The 16,506-nt window shown below is 34.8% G+C and overlaps 1 protein-coding gene across 2 annotated transcripts in view; it reads left to right on the top strand.

Annotated features, from left to right (window-relative positions):
• The first annotated feature begins 212 nt into the window (after positions 1-212).
• Positions 213-16,506, top strand: part of LOC119078655 — a 56,371-nt gene continuing 40,077 nt past the window's right edge. Inside the window, exons 1-2 of one of the 2 annotated variants that reach the window (XM_037186253.1) lie at positions 213-525; positions 8,913-10,060. In XM_037186253.1, the coding sequence (XP_037042148.1) occupies positions 9,149-10,060 (912 nt within the window). In that variant the 5' untranslated portion in view covers positions 213-525; positions 8,913-9,148. Of the gene's footprint in view, positions 526-8,885; positions 10,061-16,506 lie in introns of those variants that run through there. The other variant, XM_037186252.1, reaches the window with a different exon arrangement.

The raw sequence follows: 16,506 nt of genomic DNA on the forward strand, positions 1-16,506 counted from the left end.
ATACTGTATAATATAAATGTATCATGAGGTTTAACAAACATAAAATACGAAAATATCAATTCTAAATGTACATTTTATTGTGTGTAAGCAAATGGATTTTTAGTTTTATTTTTTCGTGTTTTTGTATCAGGAATATAGTGGCCGTTTTGTTTCATTTTCATGTTCACGAATCAGCAGAAATAATCTTTTCAATTTTGTTCTCGGTTCGTCAGTTGAAAATTTACTGTGATAACGAACGCGTCGCGCGCGCAACTATTTTTAAAACATTTCTTTTCTTTTTCATTTATATATATTTTCTCACCAGAATTTTTTTATATATTGTGTGTGCGCGAATTGGTGTCTTTTCGAAGGAATACAGAAGAGAAAAGTCGAACAGAAAGTTTTTTATTTTCGTTTTTAAATTGGTTCCGTTCAAAATTCGGAACAGAAAAAAAAACATTTTTGTTTAATTGATCAACTAATTCAATGTTCAATCAATTTTGTCGCACCAAGCAAAAGTAAAGAAAGAAAAATCATATTTTGTAGGTGTGCGTACTTATAAAATCCCTAGACGATACTTTAGTTTAAAGGAAAATTTACAAAAAAGAGAGATTCGAACACAAACGAAAACAGCCAATTCCCAAATTACATTAAATATTCGTGTCCTTCGAGTTGAACTGTTATTTACGCGACGAGGACCAAAACAGGGAGTTTCAGACGTGTGCCATTTAAACAGAAATATTTGTTTTTACATTCTAGTTGGGTTGTGAGAATAACCTGTGTGAAATGTGAAATCGTAAATGAGAGTGAAAAAGGATTTTATAACAAAGTCCTCAGATCTCAGATGAACTTTTTGGAATGTAAATAGATTTTCTCGATCGAGGATTTCCTTCATCGTTCAAGAATTTTCTGATCATTTTGTCAGATGAATAGATAAAGATGGGGTCGTTAGGTATTAGTAGGATGAAGTAGACCAGGAGGTTTCATAATTTGTTTCCATATGTGCGGTTTGTGATAAGCCTCGTTGTCTCAACACAAAAGGCCATGCGAAAATGACGTTAGACGCTCCCCCTTTTGTTTGGACAGGGAAGAAAATAGAAATTTTATCCTCCGAACTGTCACCTTTGTTTTTGTTCCTAATTTCTTCCTTTGGAAAAACAACGATTTTAATGTGTGAGTGATGTGACGAAACGTTTTTCTCTTCGAAATCAAAACTTTTGTCAGAAATTTTTTGAAAACTAAGATCCTGATCTTGACAATCTTGATTTTGCCAACATGTATATAGAAGCATGTAAAAGTCAAATCTCCCCGAATTAGCTGCGATCCGCTTATCAAACGAACAGTGCGAGAAGCAGTCGGTAAGGATATTCTTAAAGGAGTTTGTTCGAATGAAAAAGGACTATCTATCCATTTGCTTGACAAAAACAAACTCTTCTCCTGGAATATACCAAAGTTATGTGTATACATTGAACTATCAATTAGTTTGTAGTAATCTATGTACACAAACAAATCCAATAGAAAATTAAATTTCATCCGTCTTAGCAAATACTTATTCGTTTGGAGTCACAGTAAATTATACGTTATAACCTTTAACAGACGGTAAATATGCATCATTACACTGCACTGCAGCAATTAGCGAATCTAGCACTGCTTTTGATGATAATAATTTTTACGTGTTACGGCATGTTTCATTTTCATTTACATTGCCTAATCACGTAAAGCATTGTACTTACGAGGTTCCAAGTTGTTATTTGACAAGTGGGGAATACAGCCCTCCCCTTCGGGTCGGGCTGTAACACCCCACTTATCAAATACACAACTTGGAACCTCGGAAGTAATATACTATTAACCGATTTATGTAAAAATCTTTTACTTCATACTTTTAACATACAGTTTGCTATAATTAAATTCGTTCTAAACCGACCAAATTACTTATATAATGTTCGAGTTGCTATCAATAACAGATGATAAAAGTCTTGAAAAAAAAAATTACTTTTGTGGTCGACAGTGGCCTAGGGAAAACATGAAATTTCGCTTAGGTTTCAAAAGCATTTAAAATCCATTACACAACTAATAAAACTATACACAAGAAACTAATTAAATTCTTACCCAGACAATCGAATTATTGTCAGGAGACAGACTAGACCTTCCTTGACATTAAGACCGTCAATCTACACTGAAAGAACAAATTTATAAATTAATTTTACCACTTCATTTCGTTTATGATTCACTAAAAGTGTTCATGCTAAATTGTATGATATTCTTTGTCCCTTCGAAGCTACATCTGCACTGATCATCAGTTGTTTATTGCACTTGTTTCTCAAGTCAACACTGTGCAATTAGCACCAAACGCTTTCAATAAATAGGTAACTCATAGGGTCTGTTAATGGTAGATACAAGTTTTTAAGTGTTATAGGACAGAGTTTAATTTGAAAGGATATTACAGATAATAAACACTCCATCACAGTATATACGCTTGTATACCAAAAACGCATTATTCGTTGCGGTGTTTTCCGTTGTGTATACGTACGTAAAAGTATAGCAGGGCAATTTTTTCCCGACACATCCCTTCAAAAAATATTTACAAACTCAATAAAAAAAAACCTACACCGCACGGTAGACAAAAACCAGCACACTTTATATTGTTACATATTTATGTGTTCTGGCATGCATATTTTATGTTTAGCAAAACCAGAAGATATGTAGTCGCACACAGGTATAAAATACGAGCTGTAATAGAGCAGAAGACGACTGAAATCCCAGCTGTTTCATTCAAAACGAAATCCCCGTGCAATTCAATTTTTAAGGATAATATTCTGGTAGGATTTTCTATTAAATTTTATGAAAAAATATGTATATTCCACTCAATTTCCTTGTTTCGTTAGACTATCTATATACACACATGGCCCTGCCGTCACACACAAATTGTGTGTACACACAGTACACGTACAGGTATACCGCAAAAATATGTAGAACGAATTCTTATTCTTATTTCTCATATACATCACGCAAATATTCTCGGTCTTAGCTATTTATATGCAAAAATTGTCCGCACTCATATCATCTAGCCAGATGTGAGTGGTTGTGCGGTGTTCTATGTATACCTATATGTATGGATTTATACATGAGGTCTGTTAATAAATTACTTTATTTCCATTTTGTCGAGTGCCAATTCTAAGAAGAATTTATTTCAAGTGTCCGAGTACGTACAATTTTTCTTTCATGTACCTAATTTTGATTTATGAGAATAAAATCCTTGGAATTTGCGGCTTATATTTCGGAAGGAATTGAAATTTGTTCAAATTATCTGATGCCCATTTAGTTAGAATTTAATTGGTTGACACTTTGGCTGACACAGAGATATGATACAGGCCTCCCACGCTTTAAAAATCTTCCCAATTTAAGAGTTTTAGGAGATTTTCAGCAGTTTTTCGTACGCTGGGAAGAATGTGTTTTTAACAAACGTTTCCTCGATGTGTGAAAGGACCACTTTTTTGTGATATATTCATCATTGTAGAAAAGCCCCTACTTCTTGTGTCAAACTCCTATTTTCTAGTTCGTTCAAGTTTGTTCAAAATTGAACTCAGGTTACAGCATACTCTTACGCTAGGTATTAGGGGGTGGCCGATTTTATAGGATCGGAAATGGATATAAGCACAAAAATTGTAGTCACCCAAAGTTATTAATAAGCTTTAAGTTCGATTTTGAACATGTGCCTCTTTCTACAACAAATTTACATTTTACGTTCTTTTCTTCATTTGGGTAAAGTTATTTTTCTGTAAGTACAAAAAAGTCGAAAAAGTTTTGAGATGGAGTCAAAGATAACGATGTTTGTCTCGTCATACAAAAATTAAAACTTTCATTAAATGTGACTAAAAGTATGTCAATATTTGATTGTGATTGCTAATTTTAAATGTGATTTCAAATGGAATTCAGGACAGGAAAGTTTCCAACATATTTTACATTTTGATCGAGCTGAGCCACTGTGCTGACTACTAACCGAAAATGTTTAGTATTAAATAAAAAGCATTAGTTTAACTAATCTGTTACAGACGTCAAGTATATGATCAGTATTATTATCGGGTGTATTACTTCCATCTGTATCAAAGTGATTTCAAATCTTGTACTTCAATTGTTTTAACATGTAATTTAATATATAAAGACCATTTTACCCAGAGCTTGTCATTATTTTTGTCATTGTTATCGATAACAGATGAATATAGCCGTTATAGGTTAAAAATGAGACTCTCCGAAATTGTTTTTCTAAGAAAATGTTTTACAAAAATCTTCTGAATGAACCAGCAACATTTTACAGGCAAAATTTATCATGCTATTTTACTCATCCAATGACTGTATTGGTCTTTACCCTGATTTATCGGAGTTTAACAAGATTTTTGATGTGTGGGAGGCCTGAATATGGTGCATGCCAAGTAGTTGAGTCATAGTTATTTATGCAACAAGTTGCGAAATGGTGTCGCTTTCGTCACTTGATGTGATAAAACGTTTTCTGCAGCCAGCTGCGAAAAGTAAACTTTTGAAATGCAAACTCACCACAATTTTTTTTAAAATAAAATTTGTTACTTTTTTCGTTACTTTAACCATATAATCCCGGCTTTTGAATCATTCACAGAAATAGTGTAAATAGAAAAATTTAGTATCGCGTCGGTACTGTAATAATTCACACAATTTTGGCGAAAATTAGTTTTTTTCTTCAAATAATTTTGTTAGTTTAGTTAATCTGTACAATCAATTCGGTTCGGTTGTATCGAAATTCAGAAAAAGGTTCTAATGTTTCAGCATAACTTGGCTGCACATTTTTGTATTATTATTTTTCGTTACTAATGATGAAATGTAGCCACCAGTGAACCAGTGAAAAAAGACCCTTCATACGTCGTCACTCAAATGAGGCATGAGGAATTTCGCAGCGCTGTTGCAGGACATTTAATTGATACAATTCTGTGACTGAATTGAACTGTTTCTTGCCTCTTTACAATGTCTACATTAGGAAGATTATTATAAAGGAAAAAGTTTGTTACTGAGAGACTCTTAGTTAGAGCACAAAAAATAATATTTCGGAAGTCCAAATGTAACTATTTTTTTATTATTTGTTTAACATGCACGTTGATGAATCTATGACTAGTCATAGAAACAGTTCATTCTGTCACTGAATTGTATAAAAGGTTTTATGCGACACGAATCGTATCCTGGTATGTTATCGCACACGATGTGTTGTCAACTTCGGCTTCGTCTCGCGTTATCTCTAGTGCACTAATGTACGATTCTTGTGAAGCTATTTGTTTAACCGGAGACTCTTTCTAAGCTATAGACCATTAGATTAGATTAAGTGGATGGAGATAATGGGAGACCCAAAATTTCCTGCACCTTGGCCATAATAGCTATAGACCATAATTCGTCGATTATCGCTAATTCTTCGATGGCACAATCGGTCAATTATTTGGATTAAGTGCGATAAAAATCCTGAAAAATGTTTCTATCGAAGAGGTCGAGTTTGTACATTGTTTTTCTTCGGTACGTTAACCAAACTCATTTCATTGTTTTCCTGAATTAAAACGAATCGGAGAGCGTTGAAAGTATGGCGAAAGTGCCTTCATTCAGAGGTTGGGAGACTTCATTTTCACATAAAAACAATAAAGTCGTAAAAACGGGAAAGAAAAAATTTATTTAAAAAATTGAGAAATTTTAAAAGATGCAATGCACAAGCCCCTTGGTTGTTGTGCTACTTGTTTTTTTTTTTTTTGTTGGAATTAATAGCACCATAATAAAAGCGCTAATGGATTTTAGTTCGGCATAGAACAAAAGCCATTTGAAAAAAGGGTTTTTTTCTATTCTAACTCTCATCCATGGGAATTTTATTTTTCCTTTTTTACTTACTGTTCTTATCATCAATTATTCTTTAAACTTGAGCATTTTATACTAACATGGTGGTGGATGCTTGTTAGCAAATGAGTACCTCTGCATAAGTGCACATATAAAGTCTTACTTTGTTTATGACTAACGTACAGACTGTTTAGGAGAAGTTGGATTGCGGTTGACGCTAAGTGCTCTTTTACTGTAATTAAAAAGGTTCTTTTTTTTCTTTCTGCTTTGTCTACATTATTCGTCTATTTTAAAAGATGTAGACTGCACTGAATTGCCTCTTTACGGTACGAATATTTCGAGAAAAAATTTAATCTGATGAACAATAGTTGGTAGTGAGAACGGCACAAATTTTTGAACCCTAAGCACACGTGTTTCAATTTAAATTGCATCCACTTCACCATATAGTTTAAATGACGAAGTCAACATCGAATGTTTATGTTGATTGTTCAGTGTACATTGAAATTCTGCCGAATAAATTGCTGGTTTTACGAGGAAAATGACGACGATAATGAAAAAACAACACAGAAATTATTTTCATTGATATTGTGAATCCATTCCGGATCATAAATAGAGTTGATGGTTAAATCTGTTCGTTGCATTGTTTAGATATAATGTTTCATCCACATTCTTGTACTTCATTAGTTTCAGTATTCGTTTTGCTGTATATGGAATACTGTTCAGGAGAGGGATTACGACATCAGTTCTCTTTTCTCTATTCAATCGAAACTCTACCGATAGAGAACGATTCACTATCTCATTGAAAGATGTCGCTGCAACAAAACCAATGTCATCAGAAAAATAATTAATTTTAAGGACTCTGGAACAGCAATTATTTTTTAAATCGGTTCTTAAAAAGGGATGTGATGAAACGGCAGTAAACGTTTTTCTAATGACATCTTTAAATGAGATAGTGAATCCGTTTCTATCGGTAGAGTTTTGATTGAATAGAGAAAAGAGAACTGATGTCGTAATCCCTCTCCAGATCTTTGCTGATTATTGTAGTCGTTGTCGTTAACAAATGATTATCTGAAAATCGTTTTTAACTCGTTCACAGACAAGTTATGATCCTAAAATAATTGAAATTTTCGACCAGGATTGAGTACCCAAATGATTAATTGGAATCTTCGGATAAATTTGGAGTTTTCGTTGCGGGAACAATTATGTAGAATAAGAATGCGAATATGATTTTCTTCTTAGATCACCAGCCACAATAGATAGTTATTTACATACATAATAAGTTTTCGAGTGGTTTTCACACGAAAACTCTACTTTTCAATTTTTATCCAGAGTTTTGTAATGGACTTTACATGCTTTTGAAACCTAAACCATTTTTAGCCCCGTACGAAGTACGAAGGGGCTTATAGGATTACGATGCCGTGTGTAATTTATGGAATTCGAAGCAGACGGTAAGGGCAAAGTGTTTGCCTATGTTCATAGATAACGAATCCGCAATAAAAATTTTGTCTGTCCGTCTGTCCGTCTGTCCTTCTGTCCGTCTGTCCGTCTGTCCTTCTGTCCGTCTGTCCGTCTGTCCTTCTGTCCGTCTGTCCGTCTGTCCGTCTGTCCGTCTGTCACGTCGATATCTTGAGTAAATCAAATCCGATTTCAATTTTTTTTCCCCTGAAAGGTAGTTGAAATAGTGAGGCTAAGTTCGAAGATGGGCGATTTTGGGTCGACCCCTCCAGAGCTGGGGCCCCATAAGTGCTTTAACGTTTTCCAAAGATTTCTCTGGCCATTTAAAGGCTACACTTGTAAGTGATACATCAAATGAAAGGTATTTACAATACCTATCCACAAAAAAAAGTTTATGGAAATTGGATGACCGACTCGTGAGTTGGACCCCTTGGTGTGAACTAGGTACAGGGTGGCAAGCCGTTTTTGCTTGTAGGTTAGTCATATTTGAACGGATTTAGATGGATTTTGATTTATTAGATAGGTATTGACCGTACCAATCAGGGAAAAAAAGTTTATGAAATTCGGTTTACCGGAGCGTGAGCTAGGTCTCTTGGAGTGAGCTTATATGTGGCTACTCGGCCGTACAGTGAAGGTGGTGTTTTTTGTTAATATCTCGAGTAAAATTTAACCGAATTTCATGAATTTTTTTTTGTTTGAAAGGTACTAACGAATGTAAAGCAGCCGTTGTACTTTCCACCTCCTAACAAAATGGCCGTCGGCCGCCATTTTGGATTTTTGTAAAATCAATATAAATAGGTGAAAATGATAATTCCAAAATCACTGATCAGTGGGAAGTTTAGTTTGTGTTACTTTTGAAAGGAACGTCGTACGGGGCTTCGTAATTGCGCTATGCGCAATTTTTAAGACGTACACATTGCATAAGAATTTTACGACGTTTACGGGCGCAATAGGCTTACGGTAAGAGTAGGGCGACGGACGAAGTAGGGTCACGTGCGCAATAGATGTACGGGTTTGTACGGGGCTCAGTCGCAGCAAACGCTCCGACTGTTCTGACGGCTCGTTTTGGTTTTACTATGTGTGTAATAACCCACTTTCGACCCTAGGGAAAACAAAAGCATGTAAAATGTATTACATAACAAGTAATAAAAGTTAAAAAGGCACGCTGCTCGGCTTCCACTCGGATCAGCAAAATTCACACAAAAACCTTTTATCTCTTGTATAATATTATACATAACAAGGGATAAAAAGATGAAAAGTAGAGTTTTCGTGAAAAATTTGATGATCCGAGGCGAAACCGAGGTCAGTAAACACAATAAAATGAGACTTTTCATTTGTATACCAAGTTATTTTCTCTACTTATATGCGATGAGAGCATGGCATTTTGTTGAAACTCTCCCTGACGACAGTTCAGCTCAGCATGTAAAATCTATTACATAACTCGGGATAAAAATGAAAACTTTCGTTTTTGTGAAAATCTCTACTTTTCATCTTTTTATCCCTAGTCATGTAAACGTTCGTTTCTCCCTGTTAATTTCTGACGTACCGTGTTGAAATGTAGCTTAATCAAAATCGTCTACTTAAACTGCTGATTATAGGCTATGATGAACACTAACGAGAGTGTCTGTCTATATTTGTAGTGCAACGTTTAATTATCACTAGAAGACAGTGCTACGCAAAATAAATATTTCGTACTTTATCCGTTCAAATCGCAAAATTTTCAACATATCAAACTGACCGTTCAACTTGAAAATGAGTTAAAAATGTAAACTCTACAATTGAATAAAAGTGAGCAAAAAAGTGCCGTGTCTGCTATTGGAAAAGCAACTTTAAAAAAAGTACCCAGCCCGCGTGTGTTACAGCGAAATCACCAACTATGACAGCGAAGTGTATCCAATTGTTCACATTGAACCTGTATGTTTTTTACTTCTTGTTGTTGTGCATCCACAAAGGTCTAACAATTACCACAAATCATCACACACCGCTGCGACACGAAAAACATTATAAATCGTCCGGCTTTCAATCATATCAACAACAGCAACACCAACATTCTCGACATACCCCAACAGCAGGAATCAATGAAGCCGTTCATGCGTTCCACCCATCCAATAATTTACATTTACTGCATTCATTACAATACAATTCACATTACATGAGACGTTCAACTACCACTACCACACGAAAGCCATACACAACCAGACACAAAAATTACAATCAAAGTCCATTTAAACCAAGTGCCACATCAAATAACCATCAAAATTCGTTAAAACTCCATAACCATTCACACAAACAACCGTTTGGATACCACACCACACTTACAGCGATGTCACCGCCGACGACAACGGTTGCACCTGAACATCTACATCGCCATCCATTCACCCACGATGAACATGTTCGAAAAGTTAACAAGGCGGAAAATCCATTTTTGACAACATCGAAATATGGGCCAACAGCGATACCGCAATCAACAGCCTTATCAAAACCATCGACGTCCATGCAATCGATAACAGAAGGCATAAGGCGAATACATTCGACACCACGGCCGCCACACAGACCGGTGTATCGTGGGAGTGAAGAACAGGATGATTATTTTAATGAATTTAATGAGAAAAATTATGATGGAAGCGATACGTTCAGAGCGAAAAATTATAGAGAAATAATCGCTGATGGCAATCGAGGGAAGGAAATGAATTTGAAAAATGTTATAAATGATGATGATGATAATGGGGATATCGCGGAAGTGGATGAAGAAGAGGAAGACGAAGATGATGATGAAGAAGACGAATATGTAAGTATGTTGATTGAATATTTTGATTTTATTTTTCGCTTTGTAATTTTAAACATAGATGCGAATCATTCGTTAGCGCCCTTTTTAATGTCTCAAATCATCTGTAGTCCAATGAAATGACGGAACAATGTTCATATAATTTGGGCTAATTTGAAGAATATTTTATTGTAGTATTCAGATCTTAGTAATAATGAAGTAAACACCACTTGAAAGAAAACCAGCTGTTGAGTAATGTGCACGCCAAAAATACTTACTCCCTGTACATAAATGTCATATATCAGCAGTATACCAACACACGAGAGAGCAATTTACTTGGAAAATGGCATTTTATTTAGCGAAATTAAGTCATTTTAAATGGGAAGTCATCTGAAATGTTAAGGTTGGATGCTCTAAATGATGCAGAAGCAAGATTTTGTTGAAAGACACCGACAACCTGGTGTAGTAATTGGCAACATTTAATTGCAAAATTAAATGTTTTAGGGAAAGGTCCACCTGTGTCATCTTTTCTACACTTTTACCATGGCATGTTTCGCATTTCGGCTATATCTCTATTTCTTTGCATAACCTCTGAACGTTTTACAGATGGCAAGAAGCGTATCACCCCAGTATAACTTCTGAATCTGTTACATCTTTTGACGTTGCAACAAGGCTTATTTTTCGTCAGAGGCGATAACATAAGAGCCGTCTTTAAAACATTGCGAATCGAATTTTTAGAGTTACACTTTCTTTCACAATTATTTACGCAGCCAAGCGAGCGAAACAGAAAAAAAAATGCCAACAATATTTTCACTACAATGTTAAATGGCCAACAATAAATAAATGTTCTCGTCTGTTCTTATAATTAGATTGCCATTAGAAATAACTGACATTGAACTTATTTTTAACTCGGGACATTATCAGTAATTAATTTTTATGAAATTAATTTTCTTTTGAATTCGGTTCCGATTTAATGGACATAAATTTTCAAAGAAAACAGATGGCTCCAAGATCTCTGTTCAATAATGCAATTTTTCATTATCTATATAGGTTTCATACATAAAAAATTTCACATTGAAATAATGAAGAAGAAAAAATGTTTTATTAAGACTCGAACATGTGGAATGACGCGAAGGAGCCTAACTGAAATAAGCACAGGATTTTATGGAATACAATTTCATAGCTTGGGCAGCGTTTTCATTGTAGTGATGAGCGGATGGACACTCTATGTTCGACAACAAAAATGATTAGGTTTCCTTCTCATAATGTTCTTGCAAGTGGTGATGTTTCCTCAACATCTGCATCTACTTGTGAAGCAATATTTTCTTTGTTAAAACTCTTAAGTTCAGGCGTCACTACAGCCACTCCAGTCACCTTTATCTGTTAAGGGTTTTATGCTTTATGCTTCCATGTATACTGGGCAAACTCAGGCTTTATATTTCAATACGAACCATGTGCAGATATCAAGCATATCACCAGTATTATCGAATCTTTTACTTTATTTAATCAAAGATTTTCAACGCATTTAAAGAAAATCTTTTACTTCATTTGCTATAAAGCCCATATTAGGAAGAGCGCCCTCGCCCTGCTTGGTGTCGTTAACAGATGACATACGTAAAACAATTGTAAAGGAAGTTTACTCCGTACAAAATTCCCAGACTAAAGAATACCAAATGCAAATGCGTGATCTCTTCTATCTTTTCAATTATTCAAGATTATTTCATTACTTTTTTATTTACCATTTAAAAAAAAAAACCAGTGACGTGTGTGGCTTCGAATCGATGGAATACCGTGAACGTCAACTAGCTATTTCATATACACACATAGCAACGTGAAAGCATGGTACTTAACTCGATGAAAACAATTCCTTGTGTCTATATTGACTATATAAATTTTCTTGTTTTTCTTTTCAATTTTTGGTTTTTTGCTTGCTTGTTCTCGTCTTCTATAACTGGCATTCTCGATTTAATGTGTTGGATGGGTATATTATGTTTTATGTAATGTTTGAATTTCATTCAAATAACACAATGCATCATACACTATAGATGAGATACATAACTCATTGTGTGCGGCTTTGTCACAAAACAACAGAAAAGCTATTAATTCTGATGGTCTTAGGAATTAATCTTTGGGGACTTCTGTGTGTCTTGGATCATTAGACGTGTAATAATATAATGGATTTAATGTATAAATGAGAATGATATTGAGCAGGTGGTATACAAGTGAAACAAACATAAACTTTGACGATGAGTGCTGTGCTGTTGCTATTATAGTATCTGTCGGTTGTGTTTCCATGATTGTATTAAATGTTCCAATTTCCGCAGAGTTGTCGCTTTGGATTTTTGGTGATTAATTGCTCGGAGAGAACAATGTGAAAAATTGTTTTGAATTACAATTCGAATTCACTTGAAAGCTAATCATTTTTAGAGTGTCACTAGTATTTACGGCGGATGTTTGTCGGTATTTTTTTTACGGAAGAACCTTAAGTTATTACGTACACTGAGAGAAGACATGCAAGCCCATTCACGTGATTGCACATAGAGGCAGACCTATTTAAAGTCTTAAAATTTTGTATTGGAATTCATCCCACATTTTCATCATATTCAATTAACAGTTGGCGGTAAGTCAGGCTATAAATAATATTGACCTGTTACAGACGGCAAGCATATGACCAGTATTATTATCGGGTCTATTACTTCCATCGATCAAAGTAAATCTGTTGATTTCAAATCTTGTACTTCAATTTTTTTAACATGCATTTTACTTTATGAAGGACCATATTACCCAGAGGTTGGCAGTATTTTTGTCGTCGTTATCAATAACAGATGAATAGCCGTATGTGACTGGTTTCGAAAGCCTGCATTCGTTATATAAGCCATTCAGTATTTAGGGCCTTACTAGCCCGTGGTATAAGTTACAAAAAAAATTGTCTAGTGCTAACAGGTCGGACTGGATACCCAAAAACTTTAAAAAGCTCTTTTCTTCTATAAAAAAACGAGCCATCAGAACAGTCGGAGCGTTTGCTGCGACTGAGCCCAGTACGAACCCGTATATCTATTGCGTACGTGACCCTAGTGCGTCTGTCACCCTACTTTGACCGTAAGCCTATTGCGCCCGTTAATGTAGTTAAAAAGAAATGTGTACATCTTAGAAATTACGCATAGCTCAATTACGAAGCCCCGTACGACGTTCCTTTCAAATGTAACAAAAATTTCAAATAGCCCTAAAATTTTAATTGATTGAGTATAAATACACAAAGGGCCTAGTATCGGCCTCAGTCCGAGGCCCCAAATTTAACGGATGAAAACTCGAGTTATATGTAAAATACACATAGGGCCCTAGTAGCGGCCTTAGTCCAAGAGACCAATTTTTTTTTTTTCAACAACATTCTATTCGGCCTTCGATTACCTTTCAAATGTAACAAAAATTACGAAAAACGAATGAAATTTACTCGAGTTCTATGTAAAATACACATAGGGCCCTAGTACCGGCCTTAGTCCAAGGACCCAAACTTAATTTTTTTTCAACAGCATTATATTCGGTGTTCGAGTGTTCGACTACCTTTTAAATGTAACAAAAATTAGGAAAAACGGATCAAATTTACTCGAGTTATATGCAAAATGCACATAGGGCCGAGTACCCTTTCACTTCTAAGGCCCTAACTCTATTGACAATACCTATCATTTGCAGTTACATTTCCATCGTTTATTTTGCCATAGATATCACCAAAAGACCTTAAATCACTTAAGTGGCCCAAAATCACGAAGGGCCGATCCGAATATGCCCATTTTCGAACTTAGCCTCACTATTTCGACTATCTTTCAGGGAAATTTTTTTTAAAATCTGATTTGATTTACTCAAGATATCGACGTGTACACCTTACTGTCTGCTTCGAATTCCATCAATTACACACGGCATCGTAATCCTATACTTCGTACGGGGCTAATAATCGAAAAGCCCTTCGAGCATCGCCTTAATTTCCATAGAGCATCACCAGTATTATAGAATCTGTTACTTCTGTTGATCGACATTTTTACAATAGATTGAAAGAAAATCTGTTACTTCATTAATTTTAACATATACTTTACACCTGAAAAAGGTTCATTCGTAATGTTTAAGTCATCTGAAAGACATTGTATTTACCTCAGTGCAGGCAGTCTGTGAACATTATTAATGAGTTTCACACTCAGATTTGCATGACTAAAAATATGTTAAAATTTATTCAGAAGCCGAGCAAAAATTGAATTTTCATTCCCTTGCTGAAGATTGGTACACAGCCAAATTTAGACGAGGTAAAACTCAAATTCAGATGTTGCACTTGAGACACAGCTGATTCAAAACAGTATAATGACCTACCTATAAAAAAAATCATTTGGCATTCATGGATCGTCCGTGTACCTTACAAAATATATAATCCATTCTACAAGGGAATTTCGTTCACTCGCTAAACAACATGTCAATAACACTAAAACATCATAGATTGAGAATAAAATAGAAAATCCCTATTAATAATGCAGTAAACAGTCGACAATTCGAAATGGGTCGATGAAAATAGGACCCAATTGATTCGTAAATTGTAAGATATACCTGGCACAAATGGGAATTGTTGGTTCTGCCAGTTTGAAAAGTCCGACTGGAAAAGATGTTGATACAAGTTCCTATTAAATTATTAATAGCTGAAAACCAACCTGCTCAGGCGGAAATTTCATATATTATCGCTTGTGACGTCAAAAGGACGGTGATGAAATTAATTCTCAGCTTAACCGTTTACGAACGGCGATATATATATATATATATATATATGAATAGTTAAAAGCAGAAACGGGTGACATATTTCATTCATTTATCTCCGTTTCAAATGGACTGACGTAATCCTAACCGAACGAAGCTATATGGATAAAATTTCATTTTTCTTATAGCCGCTAGTCTGACATGTCAGGTTTTATTTAACTATTGTTATCGAGGGCAGTGACTAATTATATGCAAACAATGACCTACAATATATTGTTTCCGTCTATGAATCGTTAATGAAGAAGTAGCTTTTGCTTCCCGATGAAAACATTAACATCGAAAGGAGTGACAGCCCTGCCGTCTCCAAAAGGCTGCCAGTATGACACTAGAAACAGTAATCAACCACCGGTTTTGGTACATTGATAAGCCAAGAAAACAATTCTTCCCCTGCAAATAATTGGTTATTATTGACCAAAACGCTTACGGTTCAATTTCTTGGATATTGCCAGTAAATGTCAAAACAAAAAAAATGTAACGAAAATCGAAATTGGCTCCCCTATAGATTGCAGTATCTGCTTCGAACAATCAACTTAATATTTATTGTGATAAAGGAATTAGATGACGGAGGGAATAGAAGGAAGAGGAAAATACTTCCATGCTCTTTAGCTGTAGTGGGTATAAAATTAACTAAATATAAAGGGAAAATCGGGTACATTTCTTGAAGTATCGAACACACATAACAAATATAACGAAATGCGTCGTCAGGATTATTTTTCATTTGAAAAGGGGAATTGTGTATGTTTTCCCTGACAATAGCTTCGTAATAACTTTACTCCATCCAACCAGAGATGGAACAAAGAAAACTGGAAACATATCGAGGAATCTGACAAAATACCATCAAGTTAATGACGAAACTTTGACAATTTGTTGCTTTGATCTATTGAAATTGATATTTTCGAAGCAAAATTTTGTCTGGACCTGGACGAATTATATGCTGTGAAATACGATGCGACTCAAAATAGATTCACAATTTACAAAGCCCAGACTTTCGCAACATAAATCCCTCTCAACGCCATAAAAACCGCAATTTAATGATTTGAATTTGTGTCGCCCAGCCATAAGAGAGACCATAAAAATGTTCTATTCATAACACTTTTCATTATATAAATACTCGATCCAGTGACCCACAAATAATGTGTCGACTAAGTGAACGTCCATATGCTAAATTTCACACGTTCTAGGATATTCACATCTTGTTAGAGAGTAGCAGTAGATTGCGAAAAAAAATCTCAGTTTTTTTAATGATTTAGTCGGAAATTATAAAATTTCAAACACGTGCCGCATTTATAAATTTTAATTAGACGTGTGCTTCAACGATATTATTTTCGTTTCTGTGGAATAATAAAAACTTAATGGTAAAGTTCGTTAATGAGTTTGATTTTATGTTTTTAAATATATCAGCTGGTCGTTCTATTTTGTGTATATTATTACCAATTATTAGGCATTGAGTGTCTATTAGGAATATTATTTTGAAATTAATTGAGATAAACGGCAGGTACGTATTGTATTTTCTTGCCATCGTCTGTTATCGATAAGGACGTCGGGTAAGCTCTGACTAATGATGTCATATATAGAGGAAAATGTATGTTCAAAGAAATGAAGTAAAAGATTTGAAATAAATCTCTACATCTAAATACCTAGATCAAATGAAGTAATAGATTCGATAGTAAAACTTGCCG

The sequence above is a fragment of the Bradysia coprophila genome, unplaced genomic scaffold, assembly GCF_014529535.1.
Source record: "Bradysia coprophila strain Holo2 unplaced genomic scaffold, BU_Bcop_v1 contig_297, whole genome shotgun sequence".
Classification (NCBI taxonomy): Eukaryota; Metazoa; Arthropoda; class Insecta; order Diptera; family Sciaridae; genus Bradysia; species Bradysia coprophila.